This window comes from Solanum verrucosum, unplaced genomic scaffold, assembly GCF_900185275.1.
Source record: "Solanum verrucosum unplaced genomic scaffold, falcon-dt-bn FXZP01000196.1, whole genome shotgun sequence".
NCBI classification, from domain to species: domain Eukaryota; kingdom Viridiplantae; phylum Streptophyta; class Magnoliopsida; order Solanales; family Solanaceae; genus Solanum; species Solanum verrucosum.
The window spans coordinates 3747417-3772811 of record NW_026020420.1 but is presented as its reverse complement, the minus strand read 5'-3'; the positions used below and the strand labels follow the sequence as shown (position 1 = coordinate 3772811).

The window sequence follows — 25395 nt, the reverse complement described above, 5'->3', positions numbered from 1 at the left end:
CATTGCCGGCTTCCCTCATAAACCAATGCAACTCTCATTTGTCACTTTTCTATATCCCTGAAACCCAACTCAAAAATTCCCAATTCTTTCGTTATTTTCTTTCTTTTCTTCAATTCTCATTCTGTAATTCAGGAGTGAACCATTTGATCTTTCTATACTTTTTTGTGATACCCTTTTGGACATACTGTAGTGTAGTTTTCGAGATGTTTGATCTTAATCTTAGTTCTGATGATGTTCCAGTAGAACCCATCTCTGTTCTAGGTGAAGTAGCGTCGGAAAAGGTTAATGAATTGTTATTTAATCAAATGGAAAACTCAGGAACTTCTAATTCCTCTATTGTTAACATGGAGACTTCGAGTACTGCTGGTGATGATGAGTATTTTAGTTCTGATCATCGTCACCGCGATGGTTTTACATTTGCTATACTGAAAGCTGATAAGGAAGCTAATAATGAATACGAAGGAAGTGGGGATCGTGGTGGGTTTGTAATAAAGGAGTTGTTTCCATTGGTGAATGGAGAGGTGGGGTTGGATCTTCCGGTGAATTGCGGTGATTTGAATGAGCAGAGGATCGGTAAAACTCCGCAACAGAGATTACAGGCGAAGAAGAGTAGAAGAGGACCTAGGTCTCGGAGTTCTCAGTATCGTGGAGTTACATTCTATCGAAGGACTGGAAGATGGGAATCCCATATCTGGTTAGTGATCATCACTTGTGTTTTCATTCTCGAGCAATTTTTTTTTGTTGTTTCCTCTCAAGCGTAGTAATAGCGACGTTCAATTTCTTGAGATTTCTGCGATTGTGATATTAGAAAATCAATGGACTAAACATAATCTCAAAATTGTTGTGTTGGGGTATATAGACTAGTGATGGCTCGAATGGTAAGTATCCTCCACCTGGGTTCGACTCACCAAGGGGAGCAAAAAGGGCGGGAGCCTCTAGGGAGGGGTAAAAAAAATTAAAATATTGTGGTGGTGTACATAAGTTTACGGCAGTTTGACTTTCTGGCTGTCAACATGCTGCAACCCTCCTCAGTTATCCGTGCTTAGGACATAATAGAACTGGTTTTCCTTTGGTATGTTAGGCGTCAGCCCCATTGCGATACTCTTCACTATCCGTGCTTAAGTCTGGACAAAATTAGTGGTCGTTCATCGTACACTAACATAATGAACTTATGCTTACGTGGGGGTGCTTGGAGTTGTTAGTTCCAACTATCTAGCAATTCACTTAGATACTGAACTTATGCTTACCCGGGGTTGCTTGGAGTTGTTAGTTCCAACTATCTAACAATTACTAATAAGCTGCTTCCACTTTCAAGTTTGATAGCAACAGATAATAAATGTGTTAATGTGAATTTGAATAGTTTCTTTATGGGCTTTGCAGGGATTGTGGGAAACAAGTTTACTTGGGTAAGCAATCGTGTTTGTAATCTCATGTTTTGTCGATACGAAGTATATTCATTTCCAGCTTTATTCATGAATTGATTTGCTGACTGCAAGCTTCATTTGTCATTTGGAACTTGTATTCACAGGGGGTTTTGACACTGCACATGCTGCTGCTAGGTACTGTATAATTTTGAATGCGTTTTATCTTAGCTCCATACCTTGATTTTTGTACTTCTTAAAAGAAAGAACTTGGATAGTTGTAGGTCTGAGTTTTTATTTTACTAATATCAGGGTGTATGACCGTGCTGCAATTAAATTCCGAGGACTTGATGCAGATATCAATTTTAACATCAGTGATTATGAAGAAGATCTGAAGCAGGTTGGTTGAAGTCCCTTTTCAATTTAGAGTAAGATTGCCGATTAATCTAATTGTCTCTGACTGGCATGTAGATGAAGAACTTTAGCAAAGAAGAGTTTGTGCACATACTTCGTCGTCAGAGCAATGGCTTCTCTAGAGGAAGTTCAAAATACAGAGGAGTCACTCTACATAAATGTGGGCGATGGGAAGCACGGATGGGGCAGCTTCTTGGAAAGAAGTGAGTGACCACTTGTTACAATGTGGCTTAGAAATGTCACACCATTGTTTATATGTCTGTTTCAAGTTCTTCACTATCTAATCACATGATAGCACTGATCTTTATAAGTTAGAGGGAGTATTGCTAACTTGTTACTGTACACTATGTTCCTGCAGATATATCTATCTTGGACTATTTGACAATGAGATAGATGCTGCAAGGTCCAATGATCATGGCCCGACTCTTCATCACTTTTTATATTATGTGGTTTAACCTCTCAACATTGACTGAACTTGGTCTTTGGGGTGATCAGGGCATATGATAAGGCTGCTATAAAATGCAATGGGAGGGAGGCAGTCACCAACTTTGAGCCAAACACATACGAAGGGGCATTGACTTCGGAGGCTGACATTGGAGGTACTAGCAAGACTTGCACACTTTTCTGGACACCGCCTTTATGTTTGTCTCTTTTTTCTTCAGCTCCACTTAGCTGGTTGAAAACTACCAATCTTTACATGTGATGCAGGCAGAGATCATAATCTTGATCTAAATTTGGGCATATCTCTCTCTTCCTATGCTGAGAATCAACATGGAAACACTAGCCAAATTGGAAACTTCCAGTGCCGGCATGGTTCAAACGGTTTACCTGAACATCATGGAGAAGTCCAGGTAATTTGAGACTTTCATGATCTATCTCCAATCACGGTATTCCATGATCTGTAACAAAGGTAGATTTGTATTCACCATGTATCTCTAAGCAGTCTACTTGGTCTTGACTCTCTTACAGACCCCTGCTTCTACAACACTGAGAAGTAAACTGCTACTTCATGGTCAGCATATGCTAACTCAGCATCCCCTCCATTGGAACGGATCAAATGACAGTCTCTTTCCAACATTTAAGGTATTCTTGTTAACGTTGCTTGAATTATTTTCAGTTCTTCTTCTCATAAGAATGGTGCACTTAATGCAACATTCATTACCTAAATTCATGTACATGTTGCTTATTTCTCTCTTTTCCTGCATGGTGATTTTCAAATTACTATCTAGTAGTTCAATTTATATGCCTTGTCTTATGAATTTAGTCAGTACATTGTACCGAATAAACATCCTATGATGTTTCCTCCAGGGTTCAGCAATAGAGAAGGGCTTGGAAGTCGACACCTCTTTGAAATGGATGGGGCATGACCAAAATACTTATGATGGGAGTCCTACATTGCCACTCTTCTCTACTGCAGCATCATCAGGATTCGGAAATTCAGCAAACACTGCACCCTCAGCTGCCACTCATCAGCTGCACTTTGGAAGTGGAGCACTACCTTTCCCCCATTCACCATTCCTCACCAACATGAATCTTTCACATCATTATTTCAAGAGCTGAACAGTCGGCTGCTAAACCTATTACAACGATCAATATCTTTTCTTAGGTTGATCAGGACCATACCAGTACACATCCGATTACAATGGGTTTAGTTTTATTAGTTAGGAGATGAATACTGAGTTTTAGACAATTTTTTGCTTTGCAAAGTTCAACTAGGCCACGAATCTTAACAGCAACTACGTGATTGCAAGCTGCTTATTGGCAATTTTCTTCTATGTACTCTACGTATTGCTGGTGCCTTGACAGTTGTGATTTACGACTATTTTTATGAGAGAACATTTGGTTTCATTTTCAAATGTCTTCCTTCTTTCATGTATTAAATCTTCCAAAGGAGGGTTCCTTGCTCAAACTTGGTTCTTGAAATTAGCAAGAACTGCTGATACATTGACCTATTTTCCCTGCTAAAGCACATAGAGTTGTCATTAACACTGATTATGCAATTTATTATCTATCTTGCCTGTAAAGATATGACACCTTGACCTAACTCAACCACAAAATTAAGCCAGCTCATGTGAGGGAGGGTTGCTCAAGTCTATATAAGCTGACCATCAATTCATTCTCCAACTAATGAGTGACTTTGACCCACTCCAACAACCTCCTTTATGCTCTGTTGTAACTCAACTCCAAAAGCTAGCACGATTGCCCAGTCCATTCCCCAACAATGTAAGATTAACCCATTTCCAGCATTGCTAAATTTTGTGTTCTTTGACATGATTTAACTTAGTAACTTCAGATAGTGATAACCAGTTGTTAAATTTGTTGCTGCAGCTAACAGAAGGAGCTTAAATATAGCTACAAATGTGTTAATGGCATGAGCATTAATTTGAAGGGACTTGAAATGATGAGAGTGTCCTAGAGGTGAAATTTTGTTTTATTGCTTTACAGGGTAGTGAAAGTACTATCATCTGCAATCCTTTAACTTAGATTTTAGAATCAAATACCAACATGATTTTGTCCATATTTTCTCTAGTGTTGGCAAGTATGGACAAAGTGTGACAATTATATTCTCTTTCTTCTCAATTATTAGGAAGTGACTATGTCAATTAGCCTAGACTCTTACCAAACTTAACCAGATATCTCGGATTTCAGCTTGAGAATGAAAAAGATCTTGCTAGGGCTTCTCCCTAATGAGTTTTACCGAACAAGGAATGCACGGGAGTGGGAAAAAAACGAAAAGAAAATCAATGCCTTCGAAGATTTTTATATCAAGAACTATTTTTTGACTTATCAAAACCCCACCCCTCCTTGCATAAAGTCTTCACGAAAAGTGATGGAGTCATATTGGGTCAAAATGTATAATGTGTCAATAATCTTTGTGAAAAGAGTTATGTGAATCAAACCCTCAAACATAAGGCTAGCTAAAGTAATTAAGTGAGTACCTACATTGGATTAAATGACTGTTTTATTATTGATAATAGATATTTTAATAAATTTTTCAATCAATACAAATATAAGATCTCAAAAACCCTATATTGCTCCTTGTTTCATTTAACTTTAATAACTCTAGACTAGGGAGGCAATATATAGTACAAATTGTCAGCTGGCTCATAAAAGCAAAACTTAAAGAATGCTGTTTGCAATTAGTCCAAACAGATATACTACTTGTAGACTTCATTAAAAGTGCATTTTTAACAGTTAACCACTAACTTCACATCTGCTCCTAATTATTCCACTCATGTACTAATCTAATAACCAGTCTTTTCTACAAAATGTTCTTTGTCTTAAATATGTCAAGTACAAAGTGTTAGGATCGAAATTAATCAGTATCATGTGTAATCTAGCAAAGCAAAACCTCGAAAGATCATGAGTAAGAAGACAAACGAGACATATATCAAAAGACACAAACATTTAACGTGATTTGATTAATCGATCTACATCCACAAGAGAAGATGAGTAATATTTACTATATAAAGAGAGTGCAAAATATAGAGAGGAATAACCTCACACAATTCACTCGAAATATAAAGAGGTGCACATAAGTGTTAACGTAACACATTCTCCCTAAACAGAACTCTCTAAGCCAAATATGAATATTTTTGTGTCTCTATTTATAGAGTCATAAACATTTTCCTACAAAAAAAGAACTAGCGAAATGTAAAGACTTTTGTGTTTTCCTTTTAGGAAAAGGAAAATTCATTTATGATAAAGAAATGCAGAACAAATATCCAACATAAAGTTGGAATTAAAAGTTGCCAAAAAAAAGAAGAGAAAATAAATTCTTTTTGAAAGGGAGTAAAAAAGAAAATAAGACAAATGAATTAAAATAGAAAAAATAAGATTTTTTTTTTTTTAATTTTAGAAACTTGAAAACTCTAGTCTAAGAGAAATCTGAATTACCCCTTTCCCAATCCTTTTCAAATTTGATTTCGATACCTATAAATATAGTGCCATTTCAGAAGGAACGTAACTCCAAATTAAACAAAGCGTTTTCTTTTTTGTCTTTAATGGCGAAATCAAGAATTATAGCAAAGATAGATTTAAGAAGAATGGATGAACAACTTGAGAGGCATTTAGATAGAGTATTTAGCAATAATAATGGTTGTACTGAAGAGACGAATAAATTGGAACTGATCATGACGAAGAAACAAGAATGGGAATTGGATCCTACAAAACTTAAAGTCAACACTATTATTGCTAAAGGAACATACGGATCAGTTTATAAAGGTGTTTATGATGGTAAACAAGTTGCAGTTAAAATACTTGATTTAAGCAATGAAAAAAGAAGGAATATAGTAACAAAGGCTTTCACACAAGAAGTTTCAATATGGTACAATTTACATCACCCAAACATTGCAAAGTTAATCGGAGGTTCGAAAACATTGCCCCCTGAATCTACAAGATGGATGAAAAAATGGACAAGACATCCTTCATTGGCAAAACAAACAATACTTGAATATGGTATCGTGGTTGAATACGTCCCTGGAGGTACTCTTAGATCACACCTCTTAAAAAATCATATAAAAAAGTTGCCATTGATTTATGTAATTCAACTAGCATTAGATGTTGCAAGAGGGTTGAGTTACCTTCACTCTAAGAAAATTGTTCATAGAGATGTAAAGAGTAGTAATTTAGTTGTGGATAAGGAAGGAAGAGTAAAAATAATTGACTTTGGAGTATCTCGAATCGAGGCTTCATGTCCTATTAACATGACTGCGCAAACTGGGACTATTGGTTACATGGCTCCTGAGGTTCTTGTTGGTTTACCATATGATCATAAATGTGATGTTTATAGTTTTGGAATTTGTTTGTGGGAGATATATTGTTGTTCAATTCCATATATTGGACAAATTTGTCCTTCTCATGAAATAAGTCCAAATGTGTACAAGAGTCTAAGGCCTGAAATACCTAACACTTGCCCAAGTGCTGTGGCCAATATAATGAAACAATGTTGGAATGAAAATCCAAAAAAGAGGCCAGAGATGAAGGAAGTGGTGCTCATGTTGGAAGCCATTGACACAACTCAAGATGCACAAAAAGGTTGTTTTTGCTTCATTTAGATTAGCATTGGTCATTCAAGCTTGTTTAGATTTAGGATTAGAGGTGTGCATCGGTCAGTTTGGTTTGACTTTATGTATTATCAACTATTCTACAAGTATCTATTAAGTGTTGATTCGATTCTCACGGTCCCTTTTTACTATTATGTTAAGAAATTAACAAAAAATATTAGCCCCTTTTTCCCCTTTGGTTCAAAGCATGATTCAGTATGCAGCTAGCTAGTCAAAAAGATCTTTGTATTTTGTATAATGAGTGCAACTTTTGTTGTGTCATTTTCTAGCTGTGTCTTTACTCTTTAGTACTTTTATTGTTTTGACTATTGACTTGATATGGGAAAGTGCTTGCTTTTACTGCAGAAGGGATCTTTCTATCCTGTTTTAGATTTCCCAAAGTTAAGATGGAATTATTGAATATAAGTTTTTTTCTTAATGGTGTAAAAATATTTATGTCGTGTTAGTCAGGGGCCTAATTAGGGGACACAAAGGGGCTTCATCTGATAACCTCTTTGTCGGAAAATTATATTTTAGTCTCTACATATTGAATCTCCCTTGGATTCTTCACGCGTTTACTTCTTTATATTTTGAAATCTCTTAGTGAAAATTCTGACTTGGCCATTGTCGTTAGTACCAACAGGTTAGTCATACTGGGTATTAGAATATAAACTCAGAAGAGGTGGGCACACATTGTAAGTCTCATTATTGAATGTCAACTGATTTTCCGAAGGGAGAAACTAATTACATAGAGGAAATAGATGTGGAAACATCTGCTTATTTTAGTTCATGTAACAAAAAAATGTTATACAGCAACAAAGTCATGCTTAATTGATAACCAAGAATAAACATTATGCAACAATTACTTCAAACATACATGCTTCGAGCTACTTAAACAGAACTCTCTTGGGAAGTGTTACAAACTAAAAAAAATGAAACTGTTTTGTTGACTGCAGCATTTCAGGTCCAGGCATCGAGCGCTGGAGCAACTACTATAGGACTTCTTACGGTGTGATGCCCATTCTCTTCTACCCAAATGATGGAACCAGATTGTGCTTGGTCGTCTGCAATGCCTTTGTAACGTATGGTCAGAGTGTAGTCCTGCTTCTGATTTTTCTTCTCAAACACCAAGGTTTGTGGAGAGATAGAAATTGTCTAGTTTTTTGGTGCTGTCACTTTTGCTTTGTAATTAGCAGCACCAGGTCCAACATTTGTGACTGTCCTCCTGAATTTCTGCCCCAACAAAGTATAGTCCTCATTTGGGTTGAAGAGAGCAATAAATGATGGGTAATTCATATCATCGAACGGATTTGAGCAGTTGTGCTTAGCTGATGATCTAGCAATTGTTTTGAATTGCTTTTCTGTGAGATTCATGGAGCAGAGAAGATTCACATAGTCTTGTGGAGTTGCATCATATATCAGGCCTGGATCAACTGCACGGTTTGGATCTACGCACCCAGCTCCCATGTCTAATGATGTAGCATCCCTTGTAATGAAGTAATCCGTGGTCTTGATGGGTTTGTCAGTATTATCCAAAGGGTTGGCAGTGGTCATCATGGCAGATCGAATAGCCGAAGGACTCCAATCAGGATGTCCTCCTTTAAGCATTGCCGCAATTCCTGCAATGTGAGGAGTAGCCATGGAAGTGCCTGAAAGAAGACGGTAATCACTATCCAAAAATGTATTGACACCAATAACTGCAGCTGAAACGTTCGATGGCCAGGCTGCTAAAATTAACACTCCTGGTGCCACAATATCTGGCTTTGCAACTCGCAGATAGCTTCGTGAAGGGCCTCTCGAGGAAAATGAAGAAACAACTGGAGCAGGCATAACATCAATATGTGTTTCCTGGAAACTGATGCTGGCTGTAGGTCTAACACTTTTGGATGCATAGTCTATTACTTGTTTCCCTTCCTTGGTGCTAATCACAACTCCAGGATTTGGGAAAAAATTGGCTCGCAGAACATCTGGATAATCAGAAATATAGATGGCTCCACCAAAACTTGACTCTGAGATAGCTGCCATTTGATCCTCTACATCTATTGCAGTGCTATAACAAATTATGATGCTACGTCGAGCATTAGGGATTGGAGATGATGGGTCAAATGAATCACAAGGAGATATACTTTCGTTGTAAAGCACTCGCAAATCCTTGATGATGGTTTTTACTGGAAACAAACTAAATCCAGTAATCTTTAAGCCATTCCCAAGAGTTAAAGTCCCAGAGAATGATCGGTCAGAATCACATGCTGCCACAGTAAATATCCAAGGGACTCCATTATTTAAAGTTCCCATTTCAGGGCCACTATTCCCAGCTGAAGCAGAGACTAAGACACCTTTCATCATGGCACCAAACGAAGCTATCGCAATAGAATCTTCATACAACGGAATGTTAGTCCACCCATAAGAAATGGTTAGTATGTCAACACCATCTGCAACAGCTTGGTCCATAGCAGCAATTAAATCAGAAGTGACGATCCCTTCTTCAAAGCTAAACTTATACACAGCTCTCCTAGCTCGCGGCGCCATACCTCTTGCTGTTCCAGGAGCATATCCAAAATATGAAGCTCCTTTAGAAAAACTACCAGCAGCAATGGAAGCAACATGAGTGCCATGTCCATCAGTGTCCCTGGCGGAATTCATTGAAATCTTCACAGTAGAATCACTAGCCAAAAGCCCCTTATTGAAATAATTTGCCCCAATGAGCTTCCTGTTGCACAATGAAGAATTGAACTTTGTACCTGGCTTGCAAATTCCTTTCCACTTTTTGGGAATTTCAGATAGTCCATCATCTCTGAAACTGGCAGATTCTGGCCATACACCAGAGTCGAGTACACCAATGATCACATCTTGACCAAAACCAGAAGCCAGCCATAGCCCAGAAGCAGGATTGAGGTCAAGAAACTTAGAGGAATGTGTTGTGTGAGCTTCAACAGGCCTATCTTTATAAGCTGAAAGGAAGCCCGGTGACTTCTTGAGAGCTTCAAATTCATCTTTAGACAAAACAACACTGAAGCCATGAAGCACATTGTCATAAGAATAAAGAAGCTTTGGAACTGGATGGTAGCCATTTTGTGTAGTGGGAGCTTCAATCTTGATGGTATCAATAATGGAAGAATGCCAGTTTTGGTGAGTAGCAAAGATTTTAGGTATAAAAGTCTTGTCCAAATGGACAATGTAAGTAGACCTCTCTGCTAATAATAAAGAAGGGCCAAAAAGAAACCAAGAAAAGAGAAGAAAAGGTACTCCTCTCATAGTTTTTTCTCTACACTTTGTGTTTCCTACTATAACAAAGCCTCCTTATAATATACACCCTTATGAAACAGCCATTGTTGGTTATCTGTCTTTTTCTATAACAGAAGAAAAGATTTTGTGAAGTAGATATCAATTTGACCAATCGGTTAGCTGTCATTTTCCAAGACTTGTCTGTTGAGTCAATGGATCTTTGGAGACTTTTTCTAGCTGTGTGCTTACCTATGTTGCATGGACTATTCAAACATGCCGCTGTATGTGTGTCGGATCCTTCAAAAATAGTGCATTTTTGGAGGATCCGACACAGGTGCAGCAACACTTTTAAAAAGTCCAAGCAACATAGGTGTTAACTACACAGGAAAAATGTCAAACCATATTTGTAAGTGATCAATTGAGGTTGGAATATATATTAGTTAATACTAATAACTATGCAACAAACAATATATAGAAGACCAAAATACTTATGATGGGAGTCCTACATTGCCACTCAACATCTATCGATGGAGATTTTGAAGAAGATGGGAAGTAGGTCTTTTAATAAAGAAGAAAACTCAAATTGATAGTGCCACGTGACATTTTTACATTGGTTTGAGGGTGTATTTTTACTCCTCCACGTGCCTATCAAACGTGAGAACACATCTATTGTGAAAATGGGTCAAAAGTGTTTATTTATTGTGATTTGAAATAGGTCCATGGGTAATAGGATGCCCGCAAACTTTAGGTGTCTTTTTGAAAATTCAGGACAACTTCAAGTATCACTTCTAGATATTAATTGAATTTCCTTGGCTTCTTCATGCATTTATTTTTTTATATTTTGAATTCTTTTAGTGAAAATTCTGACATGGCCACTATAGTTAATACAGCAGAGGTGGGCAAACATTGTTATGTCAAGAACATAGACATATCATTACATGTCAAAAGAAATTTAAACACAAAAAAAAAATCATTTTCCCAAAAGATCGAACTTATTTCATCTCAGTTCAATCTTCTCACGAACAAAGCCAACTACTTATGCTTGCTTGGTAACTTGATGTACTCTAAAGATATGTGATATCATGTTTCTAGTTTCTTCAACTCGATTCTGATCAAGTTGACAAACTTACAGGTGTCTAATTTCCCTAATTTATTTTCTCTAGTTTTGGTTGTGTTAATTTTAGTTTAGAATTATAAAACTCTTCTTCAAATTTTAAGCGGGGATTTTATTTTGTAAGAACAAAACACTTTAGGAAACTATGCCTAATTAAGTCCTTTTCGTTTCCTATTCCAATTTCGATTCCGATTCAAACCAGGTTTATAGTTACATATTTTCTTCAATATAAATACACCTTGACTTCACATATGATTTGTCTCTCAATTTTTAATTTTCTTCTTTCTTTCTCCAATTCAAAGAACAGATCCTCATCCTGATACAGAAGACATCGTGAATTGGAATCTCGATATTTGTCGTATAAACAAGGTTGATTCTCAGTATTACATGGATTTTCCCAAGTGTAGGCCATACAATAACAATGACATAATTTCAGCCAAATCAGATCAACAAAGGCAGAGAGAGAGATTAGAATTATACGAATTCACTGAACAAGAAGTTTCAGGAGATGGAAATTGTCAATTCCGCTCAATTTCAGATCAAATATATGGGAGTTGTGAGAATCACAAATTAGTAAGGGAACAAGTTGTTAAACAACTCAAATTTTATGGAGAGTTGTATGAGGGGTTTGCTGCAATGGAAGAGTATGATGAATACTTGAAGAGAATGAGCAATTGTGGTGAATGGGGTGATAATATAACTTTGCAGGCTGCTGCAGATTCATATGGGGTTAAGATATTTGTCAAGGACACCGACTACATTGAGATTCTTCCGCAAAGTGATTGTGATCACAAATCGAACAAGATGATTTATTTGAGCTTTTATGCTGAATTGCACTACAATTCAATGTATCAGTATTCAGCTGGAGAAACCTACGGGTGGGCATAGATACCGAAGAACCGAATCAAAGAATCCCATAGTAGATATTTTTCGGAACAGAGCAGGCTCTGTGATAACAATTCCGAATCGTATATTGTATTAAGTATACGGTTTTGCCAATTTTAGGCCTTCACTCTTTATGTATATATTATTTTCATATGATTTTTGTAGTTATTAGCTCTTCTATTATTATAATTTATTTATTTCATGCAATGCTTTTGTGCCAAAAAAAGAAGAAGAGAAGTTATTGAATTTATTTTTTCAATCGTTTTTATTTAATTTTCAGCTTTTATTTATACGATGAATAAATCTGTTATTGACAAGGCAAAATTATTCATGAAGTCTCTGCATAATATGCTCTATCGAATTTTCTTGAGACGTATAATCATGAATTTTCTGCATCAAGAGGTATTTATACATGCAGCATGTATAACATGGTGGAGATGGGATATTCATTAATGTTGTTGATGAAATGTTTTATACAGTGCGGATAAATTATGCAAATATCAGTATTTGTAATCTCTTTAGCTCAATTTATTTAAATTACTTAAAGTGATGATTCAGAACTATTTTTTCCAAAAAAATTATCATCATCTTCTTTTCCTTTATAATTTGACGTACTGCAAATTATCATTTGGCAATTTGTTCGCAACAAGTTTTCGTGGCGTTGAAAGTTAACTTGCAACCAAAATAAATAAATGATTTTCATTGATAAATCTTGTGAGTACAATTCTGTTGTTCTTTTGATTCTTATCTCCTAAACTTCTTGTTGAGATTTCAGTTCCGATTTCTTCTTTAGCTTCAATGGAGAAATGCAGCAAAGAGAATGAGGACAAACAAGTAAAGAAGAAGAATCCTAGGATTTGTCGAAATGTCTCAAAGCACACGAGTGGTGGCAAGACATTTGGGCTTCCTCAGATTGGGCCTCGAAATACAAATTTGAATATAGGCCCAACTTGATAAAATTTCTAGCCTGTGTACATATTGGATACCTAGAAGTAATTTCAGCTAGATTGTCTATTTTATCCTTTTTCTTTTCCTAGACATTGTTAGAGAATAAAGTTTGTTATTGAATTAGCAAATAGTAGTAGGACACCTGTACAGTCAGTTAGGAATAGAACGTTCTTTTGATTTCCACATAGTTGTATATATACATGTATTTAGAAGAGATGAATACACAGAAAATTTCCAAAAGCTATCTCTTTATTGTTTCTTGCAATTCCTACATGGTATCAGAACAGTAATCACATAATCAATCATATCCAATCATGACTAACGAATCTGTCACAAATCCTGAATCAACACCTGAAGCTTTGGTGGCTGGATCATCCTCAGGAACAAAGATTGATGTCAATCATGCCTTTTATCTTCATTCTTCAGACTCTCCTGGAATGGGACTGGTGAGCAGCATTTTTTATGGAAGGGGCTATCCGGGATGGAAGAGATCAATCCTCATAGCACTTTCTGCAAAGAACAAGTTGGGTTTCATCACTGGAACAGATCCTTCACCAGATCCAACATGATGTGCAACCTTGGAGTAGGTGCAATGACATGGTAACATCTTGGCTCCTTAATTCCCTTTCAAAAGAAATAGCAAATAGTGTTATATACTCTAGAACTGCAATGTGTGCCTTAATTCCCTTTCAAAGGAACTCTGGTTGAGTTTGGAGCATAGATTTGGTCAATCAAATGGTGCTAAACTTTTTCATTTGAAAAAGGAACTTAATAGGCTAGTGCAAGGAACTAGCAACATTGCAGGATACTTTACTAAACTCAAGAGACTCTGGGATGAGTTGGCTTCACTTGATTCACAGGATAAGTGCACTTGCCTGTGCATCTGTGAAGGAAAATAGAAATTGGAAAAATTTGTGGAAGATGAAATGCTCATACAGTTTCTCATGGGACTCAATGATACATATGCTCAAGCTAGGGGCAACATTCTTGTGATGAATCCTCTTCCTAACATTAATATTGCCTATTCTTTGATCTTACATGATGAGAACCAAAAGGAGACATACATGAGCCCTATTATGCCTAATGACTCTTCATCTTTCATGGTTAACAATATGAATCAAAACAAAAATGATAAGCAGTTTCAGAAGTTAAGCCCAGGTAAATCAGGATCTGGATCCAAGCCAAACATGGGCTATCCTAGAATGAATAACTACCAGCAAGCACCTAGATACCCAAGGCAGAATCAAAGGTTCAAAGGAAAGAAGAAATATAATCCTAATGTTTCTTGCACTCATTGTGGTAAAACAGGTCATGTCATAGATGATTGTTACAGATTGATTGGGTTCCCTGAGGATTTCAACTTCACAAATAACAAAAACTATTCAGCACCAGTTAGAGGGAATGCAACTGTCTCTATGGAGGAGGAAGATCCTAACTACTATATGGATCAAATCAATCAGCACATGAGCAAGGAACAATTTGGCCATTTCATTCAAGTGATGAAACAGATGAAGATCCCAGAATCAACAACAAAAAATGCAGCACCTGAAATTAATGTTAATGCAGTGGCTGGTACTATTTTAAAGTACTTTGGGACTTGTTTTTTTGTTTTTAATTCTAGAACTTGGATCATAGATTCAGGGGCATCAGAGCATATGTGTTTCAATTCTGACTCATTTATTTCTTTATCTACTCTTAAAATTCCAATCAATATAAATCTTTCTAACTCTCATTCTATAAGTGTCACTCATATAGGTAGTGTACAGATTTCCTCTGACTTGACAATACACAATGTCTTGTATGTGCCAAGCTTCAAATACAACTTATTATCAGTTCATAAATTTTGCAGTCAGTTCAGAAATATAGTTCTTTCAATTCTAACAACTGTATGTTACAGGGCCATTCAATGAAGAGGCCTCAAGTTTTTGGTGAAACAAAAGAAGGTCTCTACTTGTTGCAACCCTTTCCTAAGAAGCCTAGTGCAAGTCAAAATACTTTTCTGGTGTCTCAAAAATGTAGTAAAATAGTAGTTCTGTTTGTTTTCCTGATTCAGTTTCAGTTTCCTTTCCTGTTTGTTCAAATGTTTCTTCCAATGTAAGATTAGGGCATTTGCCCTATGCATCAATGAAAAATGTCAGTTTCTTGTCTATACCTCAGTCTTCTGATTGTTATTGTGATGTGTGTCCTAAAGTTAGACAGTCTAGATTACCCTTTTCTACTAGTGAGATCACCACGAAGAACTGTTTTGATCTAATTCACATTGACACTTGGGACTATACAAGGTGTCCACCTATAACTTATAGGTATTTTTTGACAATAGTGGATTACTTCAGTAGAGCTACATGGACATATCTAATGAGCACCAAATGCAATTCTTTTTCTGTGATTCAGAGTTTTTTGTCTATGGTTGAGAGACAATTCAATACTAAGGTGAAAATAATTAGATCTGACAATGCCATAGAATTAGGGAAAAGTGAAGCAGCCTCAGAATTTCTGAGATCACAAAGAATTGTCCATCAGACTTCCTGTGTGGCCACCTCACAACAAAATGGGGTAGCTGAAAGAAAACACAGACAACTGCTAGAGATTGCAAGAGCTCTATTGCTTTAGTCTAAGGTCCCACTAATCTATTGGGGTGAATGTATCCTAACAGCTACTTTCTTGATCAATAGATTGCCATCAAGAGTTATTCATGGAAAAACTCCTTATGGAGTTTTGTTTGGTACACCACCCTCTTATCAGATTCTCAGATGTTTTGGATGTCTATGCTATGCTAGTACATCAGCTCAGGGAAGGAACAAGTTTGAGCCAAGAGCTCATAAATGTGTTTTTCTAAGATACCCAAGTAACCAGAAATGGTAGAAGTTACTTGATTTGAAAACTAAGAAGGTCAGTGTTTCTAGAGATGTTCACTTTGTTGAAAAACATTTTCCTTTCTCACAGTCATCTCCTGATAATTCTATCTTCATCACTCATGATCCCATTGATTATTCTTCTACTCCCCCACATGATCCTTCAGATTCTGAGGATTCCAACATCCCTACAGGTCCAAATTCTTTTCCATCATCAAATGTTCCTATCAATTCCCCAAGTTTAGAAATCCATCCAGTACAACTAACTGTTCTTTCTGAACATGTTGCATCACCATCATCAGTTCCTGTTAGGAGATCTCACAGAACAAATATTGGGACCCTGCCTTTACATCTTAAGGATTATATTTGCAACACCATTTATCTTAGTGATGTTACAAAATCTTGTCTTGTTGTTCCCATCAATCATTCTAGTTTTTCTTATGCTAACCTTTCTAAACCTAGTCAACTAGTCCTAAGGTCTACCTCCATTATATCAGAGCCTAGAAGCTTTTATGAGGCTTTTACACATGCAGGTTGGCAACAAGCAATGCAAGATGAAATTGATGCCCTCCAATCTAATCATACTTGGGATGTTGTGACTCTACCTAAAGGAAGGAAAGCTTTACCCTGCAAATGGGTTTACAAGGTTAAGCAACATGCTGATGGGACAATTGAAAGATTGAAGGCCAGACTTGTTGTGAGAAGGGACATACAGAAAGAGGGGATTGATTATAATGAGACATTTTCACCAGTGGTAAAAATGACCACAATCAAATGCTTATTAGCAATTGCCACTAAGAAATGGTGGGATATTTTTCAGTTTGATGTCAACAATGCTTTCTTGCAAGGAGAATTGCAAGAAGAAGTCTACATCAAGTTTCCTAATGGTGTGGATCCCCCTCAACCTAACATGGTGTGTAAATTGAGAAAATCTCTTTATGGGCTAAAGCAAGCCTTAAGGCAGTGGTATGCTAGATTAGCAGGGGCATTAAGTTTTAAAGGATATGTAGCTTCACTCAATGACTATTCACTGTTCTTTAAGCAGACAGGTGAATTCATTTCAATTGTTACTGTTTATGCTGATGATATTTTAATAACAGGCAATGCTACTGATGAGATCCAAACTTTAAAGGAGTTTTTGCATACAAAATTCAAAATCAAAGACCTAGGTCTCCTACATTATTTTTTGGGTATGGAAGTATTAAGAGAAGAACATGGCATGATTATCAGTCAGAGGAAATATACCTTGGAGTTACTTGATGAATTTGATGTTTCCCATATATCTTCAGTTTCTTCTCCAATGGATCCTTCAGTTAAGCTATCTGCAGATTCAGGAACACCTTTGTCAGATCCCACCATTTACAGACGTCTTATTGGAAAGATTAACTATTTGACTCACACTAGACCAGATCTATCGTTTGATGTATTAACACTCAGTCAGTTTATGCACATGCCTAATAATAATCATTATAATGCTGGTCTAAGAGTGATTCGTTACGTGAAGCATTTCCCAAGCCATGGTCTCTTCTTTAGTGCATCGCCTTCTTTGTCATTGGCCACTTTTTGCGATGCTGATTGGGCGTCTTTGTCGTGATTCTCGCCGATCAGTAAGTGGCTTCTTTATCAGTTTGGGAGGATCTCCAATCTCCTGGAAATCAAAGAAACAAAGTTCAGTTTCACTCTCTTCCGCAGAGGCGGAATACCGTTCAATGAGAAGGTTAGTTGCTGAACTAACTTGGCTTACCAGATTACTCACCGACCTGTCGATTCCTCCTCCCCTGCTGGTGCCCATTCACTCAGATAGTCAAGCCGCTATACATATAGCTCGCAACCCTGTGTTTCATGAACGGACAAAACACGTTAAGCTGGACTGTCATTTCGTCCGCCAGCAATATCTCGCCGAATTGATTTCCCTGTCCTTTGTTCCGTACAAGGATCAGTTAGCCGACATTTTCACCAAGCCACTCACCGGACCATCACATCATAACAACATGCGCAAGTTGGGGCTCACTTTGTTCCCCTCCAACTTGAGAGGGGATGTTGAGATTTCAGTTCCGATTTCTTCTTTAGCTTCAATGGAGAAATGCAGCAAAGAGAATGAGGACAAACAAGTAAAGAAGAAGAACCCTAGGATTTGTCGAAATGTCTCAAAGCACACGAGTGGTGGCAAGACATTTGGGCTTCCTCAGACTGGGCCTCGAAATACAAATTTGAATATAGCCAACTTGATAAAATTTCTAGCCTTTGTACATAATGGATACCTAGAAGTAATTTCAGCTAGATTGTCTATTTTATCCTTTTTCTTTTCCTAGACATTGTTAGAGAATAAAGTTTGTTATTGAATTAGCAAATAGTAGTAGGACACCTGTACAGTCAGTTAGGAATAGAACGTTCTTTTGATTTCCACATAGTTGTATATATACATGTATTTAGAAGAGATGAATACACACAAAATTTCCAAAAGCTATCTCTTTACTGTTTCTTGCAATTCCTACACTTCTCCATGATTCGAGGGCTTTTAACGTATTTCTCGAATGTAGGATGATGTAGACCTCCTTGAGTTGTATTTGATCTACGAGAAACACTTGGTCGTTTCAAGGCAAAATTATGCATCAAGTCTCTGCATACTATGCTGTATAGAATTTTGTTGAGATCGTATAATCATGAAAAGCCAACTGTATGAATGTTACAACAGATTAATGATCTCTATCTTGATGACTATTGAAGTGAAAATTCTGTTCTGTGGTAAAGTAAGTTTTCCCCTCTTCAATCCATATGATTAAATGAAGCTAATCGGTTTTCTGTTTTCGTGTAGCTCTGCTTGTCATAGTTCTTTTGAAATGTCTGGGAATACACAGAAACTAAAGCATCTTAGGCACTTTAAATTTTCTAGTTTCCTCGCTCTTTACAACAAGAGGATTAGAATTTTCAGTTGTATCAGCACAACATCTTTTATGCAGTCATAGATTCTGCCGTGAGTTCATTAAGTGGATATACTACTTTATCGTGATATCGCCAACAGATATCTAATGAGTTGAATTCAGCATCTGCTTATTTTAGTTCATGTAGCAAAAAAATGTTAAGACAGAAATAAAGTCATGCTTTATTGATAACTCAAATGCAACAGTTCCAATTTCAACAGTACTCTCTTGGAGAGTTACAAACTTAGAAATGCAACAGTTTTGCCAACTGCAACATTTCAGGTCCAGGCATCAAGCGCTGGAGCTACTACTATAGGACTTCTTACGGTGTGATGACCGTTCTCTTCAACCCAAGTGATTGAACCAGATTGTGCTTGGTCATCTGCAATGCCTTTGTAACGTATGGTAAGAGTGTAGTCCTGCTTCAGATTTTTCTTCTCAAACACTAAGGTTTGTGGAGAGATGGAAATTGTCGAGCTTTTTGGTGCTATCACTTTTGCTACATACTTAGCTGCACCGGCTCCAACATTTGTGACTGTCCGCCTGAATTTCTTCTCCAACCAAGTGTAGTTCCCAATTGGGCTAAAGAGAGCAATAAATGACGGGTAATTGATATCATCAGATGGATTTGAACAGTTGTGTTTAGCTGATGATCTAGCAATTGTATTGAATTGCTCTAGTGTAAAATTCATGGAGCAGAGAAGATTCACATAGTCTTGTGGAGTGGCATCATATATCAGGCCTGGATCAACTGCACGGTTTGGATCAACAAGTCCGGCTCCCATAGCTAATGATGTAGTATCGCTGTTACCATCCTCGGTTTTGATGGGGTTTTTAGTATTATCCAAATGGTTGGCAGTGGTCATCATGGCAGATCGAATAGCTGAAGGACTCCAATCAGGATGTGCTCCTTTAAGCATTGCAGCGATTCCAGCAATGTGAGGAGCAGCCATGGAAGTACCTGATACAAGACGGTAATCACTACCCAAAAATGTATTGACACCAATAACTGTAGCTGAATTGTTTGATGGCCAGGCTGCTAGAATTAACTCTCCTGGTGCCATAATATCTGGCTTTGCTACTTGCAGATAGCTTAGAGAGGGGCCTCTCGAGGAAAATGCAGAAACAGCCGGAGCAGGCTTTACATCAATACGTGTTCCCTGGAAACTGAGGCTGACTTTTGGTTTAGCACTTTTGGTTGCATAGTCTATCACTTGTTTCCCTTCCTTGGTGCTAATCACAACTCCAGGATTTGGAAAAAAATTGGATGACAATACATCTGGATCATCTGAAATATAGATGGCTCCTCCAAATTTTGACTCTGAGATAGCCGCCATTTGGTCCTCTACTTCTACTGCATTACTAAAACAAATCATAATGCTACGTCCACCATTAGGGACTTTGGCTAATACATCAGATGAATCACAAGGTGATATACTTTCGTTGTAAAGCACTGGAAAATTCTTGATGATGGTTTTCACTGGAAACAAGCTAAATCCAGTAATATTTACGCCATTCCCAAGAGTTAAAGTCCCATAGAATGCTCGATCAGTACTGCATGACGCCACAGTAAAGATCCAAGGGACACCATTATTTATAGTTCCCATTTCAGGGCCACTATTTCCAGCTGAAGCAGAGATTAAGACACCTTTCATCATGGCACCAAAAGAAGCTATCGCAATTGAATCTTGATACACTGGAATCCTAACCCACCCATAAGAAATAGTTAGTATGTCAACACCATCTGCAACAGCTTGATCCATTGCAGCAATTAAATCAGAAGTGAAGGTTCCTTCCTCAAAGCTAAATTTATACACAGCTATCCTAGCTCGTGGCGCCATACCTCTTGCTGTTCCAGTAGCATATCCAAAATACGAAGCGCCTTTAGCAAAATTACCAGCAGCAATGGAGGCAACATGTGTGCCATGACCTCTAGTATCCCTTGCAGAATTCATTGAAATATTCACAGTAGGATTATCAGCCAAAATCCCTTTGTTGAAATAATTAGCCCCAATGATTTTCCTGTTACACAATGAAGAATTAAAATCTGTTCCTGCCTTGCAAATTCCCTTCCACCTTTTTGGAATTTCAGGTAATCCATCATCACTGAAACTAGCAGATTCTGGCCAGACACCAGAGTCGAGTACACCGATGATAACATCTTGACCAAAACCAGAAGCCGGCCATAGCCCAGAAGCAGGATTGAGCTTAAGAAACTCTGAGGTATGAGTTGTGTGAGCTTCAACACTCCTATCTTTATAAGCTGAAAGGAAACCTGCCGATTTCTCAAGCGATTCAAGCTCATCTTTAGACAAAACAGCACTGAATCCATGGATGACATTGTCATAAGAATAAAGAAGTTTTGGAACTGGATGGTGGCCATTTTGTGTAGTGGGAGATTCAATCTTGATGGTATCAATAATGGAAGAATGCCAGTTTTGGTGAGTAGCAAAAATTTTAGGCATAAAAGACTTGTCCAAATGGACAATGTAAGTAGACCTCTCTGCTGAGGTTCCTAATAACAAAGAAGGACCAAAAGACACCAAGAAAACAAAAGAAAAGGTACTCCTAACATATTTTTTTCCTCTACACTTTGTGTTTTCCTTCTATAACACAGCCCCCTTTTAATATACACCTTAAGAAACAGTCATAGTTGGCTGATTTTGTGAAGTAGACAATGCAATTTGATCATTTGGTAAGCTGTCATTTTCTAAGACTTGTTGGTCAGTGGACCTGTGGAGACTTTGCTAGTCTAAGTTGTGTGCTTACTGTATTCACACTACACAGGAAGAATGTTAAACCATATTTCTTACTGTTCAATTAAGATTGGAATATATATCAATTAATACTAATTATTAAGTAACAAACAGTATATAAAAGACAAATATTATATTCTTGGCAATCCCTATATTCTTGTTGCTTTAATGCACGCACTAGATAAATTTTTCACATAAATGCTTATAAGCTTTTCTTTTATATATATATATATCTCCCTTTTTTTAGTTATATTATATTGTGAGTAAATTGAGAATCTTTTGCAAGTAAAAAGTTATATTTTTCTTTAAATGACCCTACCATATTGTGATTGATTCATATGTCACATATCAAAAAATGACCCTACCATATTGTGATTGATGATTAGTATGTCGCATATTTAAAAATGACCCTACCTTATTGTAATTGATTGGGAGGTACATACTTTCTAATTGTATGCATCCCTTCTCCCTCCTATTTACACACAGAGACTCTCTTTTTCTGTATATCTATATACTCAGTTCTAGTGGAGTATATGTACTATTTTTGTACTCTTTTTTATATTAGTGAATTTCTCATACTTGATCAAACCACGTTAAATTATTGTCTCGTTTGATATATTCTTTTTGTTTTTTCATTTATTTTTCGTACAAAATTGTATTGTTAAATGTTAGCTTCCACATAGCATCTAAGTATTTCAGTCCTATTGTGTGAATGTTGCTACTGATTAATGACCCCTATCGCCAATCAGACATCTATTCAACAAAGTCTTGGTTTATTGATAACACAAGAAAATAAAACATTATTCAACAAAGTCTTGGTTTATTGATAACACAAGAAAATAAAACATTATTCAACAAAGTCTTGGTTTATTGATAACACAAGAAAATAAAACATTATTCAACAATTACTTCAAACACACATGCTTTGCCAGAATACTTTCCAGCTACTTTAACAGAACCCTCTTGAGGAGAGTTACAAACTTACAAATGCAACAGTATTATCAACTGCAGCATTTCAGTTTGGGGCATCAATCATTTTCATTTGGGGCATCAAGAGCTGGAGCTACTACTATAGGACTTCTTACGGTGTGATGACCGTTCATTTCCACCCAAGTGATTGAACCAGATTGTGCTTGGTCAAATTCAATGCCTCTGTAACGTATGGTGAGAGTGTAGTCCTGCTTCTGATGTTTTTTCTCAAACACCAAGGTCTGTGGAGAGATAGAAATTGTCGAGTTTATTGGTGCTTTCACTTTTACTTTGTACTTAGCTGCACCAGGTCCAACATTTGTGACTGTCCTCTTGAATTTCTGCTCCAACCAAGCGTAGTCTCCATTTGGGATATAGAGAGCAATAAATGATGGGTAATTGATATCATCGGATGGATTTGCACAGTTGTGCTTAGCTGATGATCTAGCAATTGTCTTGAACTGCTTTGCTGTGAAATTCATGGAGCAGAGAAGATTCACGTAGTCTTGTGGAGTTGCATCATATATCAGGCCTGGATCAACTGCACGGTTTGGATCAACAAGTCCGGCTCCCATGGATAAAGATGTAGCATAACTGGTTCTGAGGTAATCCATGGTCTTGATGGGTTTGTCAGTATTATCCAAAGGATTTGCAGTGGTCATCATGGCAGATCGAATAGCTGAAGGACTCCAATCAGGATGTACTCCTTTTAGCATTGCAGCAATTCCGGAAATGTGAGGAGCAGCCATCGAAGTGCCTGAAAGAAGACTGTAATCACTATCCAAAAATGTATTGACACCAATAACTGCCGCTGAAGTGTTCGATGGCCAGGCTGCTAAAATCAACTCCCCTGGTGCCATAATATCTGGCTTTGCAACTCGTAGATAGCTTAGGGAGGGGCCTCTCGAGGAAAATGCAGAAACAACTGGAGCAGGCTTAACAGCAAAATGTGTTTCCTGTAAACTGATGCTGACTTTTGGTTTAGCAGTTGTTTTTGCATAGTCTACCACCTTTTTCCAATCCTTGCTGCTAATTACAGCTCCAGGATTCGTAAAATAATTGGATGTCAATACATCCGGATCTCCATAAACATAGAGTGCGCCTCCAAATTTTGCCTCTGAGATAGCCCCCATTTGATCAGAGACTGATAAGTCTTCTTGTGCAGTGCTATAACACATCGTGATGCTACGTGCTTTATTAGGGACTTGGGCTAAATCATCAGATGAATCACAAGTGGCTAAGCTTCCATTGTAAACCAAATCAAAATCCTTGATGTTGGTTCTCACTGGAAACAAGCTAAATCCAGTAATCTTTAAGCCATTCCCTAAAGTTATAGTCCCGGAAAATGATCGGTCAGTACTGCCTGATGCCACAGTAAAGATCCAGGGGACTCCATTGGATAAAGTTCCCATTTCAGGACCATTATTCCCAGCTGAAGCAGAGACTAACACACCCTTCATCATGGCACCAAAAGAAGCTATTGCAATAGAATCTTCATACAATGGATCAAAACCATACCCATAAGAAATTGATAGTATGTCAACGCCATCTGCAACAGCTTGGTCCATAGCAGCAATTAAATCAGACATGACGGTCCCTTCTTCAAAGCTAAACTTATACACAGCAATCCTAGCTCGTGGCGCAATACCTCTTGCTGTTCCAGGAGCATATCCAAAATATGAAACTCCTTTAACAGGACTACCAGCAGCAATGGAAGCAACATGAGTGCCATGGCCTCTCATGTCCCTTGCAGAATTCATGGAAAGAACAATAGTAGGATCGCTAGCCAAAAGCCCCTTATTGAAATAATTCGCCCCAATGAGTTTCCTGTTGCATAAAGAAGAATTGAAATCTGTTCCTGGCTTACAAATTCCCTTCCACTTTTTTGGTATTGCAGATAGTCCATCATCTCTGAAACTAGCAGATTCTGGCCAGACACCAGTGTCGAGTACTCCGATAATCACATCTTCACCAAAACCAGACGCCGGCCATAGCCCAGAAGCAGGATTAAGCTTAAGAAACTCAGGGGAATGTGTAGTGTGAGCTTCAACAGGCCTATCTTTATAAGCTGAAAGAAAGCCTGGAGACTTCTTGAGTGCTTCAAATTCATCTTTAGACAAAACAGCACTGAATCCATGAAGCACATTGTCATAAGAATAAAGAAGCTTTGGAACTGGATGGTGGCTATTTTGTGTAGTGGGAGCTTCAATCTTGATGGTATCAATAATGGAAGAATGCCAATTTTGGTGAGTAGCAAAGATTTTAGGCATAAAAGACTTATCCAAATGGACAATGTAGGTAGATCTCTCAGCTGAGATTCCTAAAAACAAAGAAAGAAAGCAAGAAAAGAGAAGAAAAGGAACTATTGTCTCCATAGTTAGACCTCTTTATTTGTGTTTTCCTACAATGACAGAGCCTCCTTCTTATACACACTCTAAGAAACAGTCATTCTGGATTAGCTTCAGATTTTCATTGGAGGGTCACTTTAATAATGTTATTAGTTTCAGTCAGTGGACCTGTGGCCACTTTTGTTAATGGAAATTGAAGTGGACATGTACTATTCAAACAGGATTCTTGTACATTCACCAATTTATATTAGAAGTGATGATTGAGGCTATAATATATGTTTATCAAAACAGTAATTCAAATAATAGAGGTTATATAAGAGACCAATATTATATTTCATTGTCATGATTTTGTGACAATAAACAAACATAAACTTGAAAATTTTAAACAAGTTGTGGATTTGCTGAATTTGAGCCGAAAGTTTTTCTAAAACAACTTCTCTATGTACATTTTACCTTCTCTAGAACCCAGTATGGAATTTAAATAGGTATGTCTCTTTAAAAAAAGTACTTGGAATTATTTCTCAAAAATATTTTTTTCCACTCACATACAGTTATAT

At 37.3% G+C, this 25395-nt stretch overlaps 5 protein-coding genes and 1 pseudogene across 5 annotated transcripts; 3 read left to right on the top strand and 3 right to left on the bottom strand.

The window, feature by feature from the left end:
* The first annotated feature begins 200 nt into the window (after positions 1 to 200).
* On the top strand, positions 201 to 3425 carry LOC125807006 (APETALA2-like protein 3). The gene is made up of 10 exons (XM_049486757.1): positions 201 to 694; positions 1381 to 1406; positions 1529 to 1559; positions 1674 to 1761; positions 1833 to 1978; positions 2134 to 2178; positions 2271 to 2374; positions 2484 to 2626; positions 2745 to 2858; positions 3084 to 3425. Exons 1-10 carry the CDS (start codon positions 204 to 206, stop codon positions 3333 to 3335), a joined length of 1440 nt encoding a protein of 479 aa, XP_049342714.1. The 5' UTR covers positions 201 to 203; the 3' UTR covers positions 3336 to 3425.
* A 2354-nt stretch (positions 3426 to 5779) lies between these two features.
* On the top strand, positions 5780 to 6832 carry LOC125806956 (serine/threonine-protein kinase STY13-like). The gene has a single exon (XM_049486708.1). The coding sequence runs from the start codon at positions 5780 to 5782 to the stop codon at positions 6830 to 6832; it is 1053 nt and encodes a 350-aa protein (XP_049342665.1).
* A 948-nt stretch (positions 6833 to 7780) lies between these two features.
* On the bottom strand, positions 7781 to 10075 carry LOC125840972 (subtilisin-like protease SBT3; annotated as a pseudogene).
* A 243-nt stretch (positions 10076 to 10318) lies between these two features.
* On the top strand, positions 10319 to 12047 carry LOC125806955 (OVARIAN TUMOR DOMAIN-containing deubiquitinating enzyme 9-like). Its single transcript, XM_049486707.1, has 2 exons — positions 10319 to 10326; positions 11462 to 12047. Exons 1-2 carry the CDS (start codon positions 10319 to 10321, stop codon positions 12045 to 12047), a joined length of 594 nt encoding a protein of 197 aa, XP_049342664.1.
* Positions 12048 to 18932: 6885 nt separating this feature from the next.
* Positions 18933 to 21352, bottom strand: LOC125840973 (subtilisin-like protease SBT3). The gene has a single exon (XM_049519963.1). It carries the CDS (start codon positions 21228 to 21230, stop codon positions 19044 to 19046), a length of 2187 nt encoding a protein of 728 aa, XP_049375920.1. The 5' UTR covers positions 21231 to 21352; the 3' UTR covers positions 18933 to 19043.
* A 1019-nt stretch (positions 21353 to 22371) lies between these two features.
* Positions 22372 to 24879, bottom strand: LOC125840971 (subtilisin-like protease SBT3). Its single transcript, XM_049519962.1, has one exon. It carries the CDS (start codon positions 24863 to 24865, stop codon positions 22550 to 22552), a length of 2316 nt encoding a protein of 771 aa, XP_049375919.1. The 5' UTR covers positions 24866 to 24879; the 3' UTR covers positions 22372 to 22549.
* Positions 24880 to 25395: the final 516 nt, after the last annotated feature.

What these genes read in the sequence shown, in the direction of transcription:
- LOC125807006 (XM_049486757.1), top strand. Translation starts at nt 204, where the DNA reads ATGTTTGATCTTAATCTTAGTTCTGATGATGTTCCAGTAGAACCCATC. An exon ending in TGGGAAACAAGTTTACTTGG is followed by an intron (nt 1,407 to 1,528) that starts GTAAGCAATCGT and finishes TTGTATTCACAG; the next exon opens with GGGGTTTTGACACTGCACAT. An exon ending in TTCGGAGGCTGACATTGGAG is followed by an intron (nt 2,375 to 2,483) that starts GTACTAGCAAGA and finishes CATGTGATGCAG; the next exon opens with GCAGAGATCATAATCTTGAT.
- LOC125806956 (XM_049486708.1), top strand. Translation starts at nt 5,780, where the DNA reads ATGGCGAAATCAAGAATTATAGCAAAGATAGATTTAAGAAGAATGGAT.
- LOC125840973 (XM_049519963.1), bottom strand. Translation starts at nt 21,230, where the DNA reads ATGCCTAAAATTTTTGCTACTCACCAAAACTGGCATTCTTCCATTATT.
- LOC125840971 (XM_049519962.1), bottom strand. Translation starts at nt 24,865, where the DNA reads ATGGAGACAATAGTTCCTTTTCTTCTCTTTTCTTGCTTTCTTTCTTTG.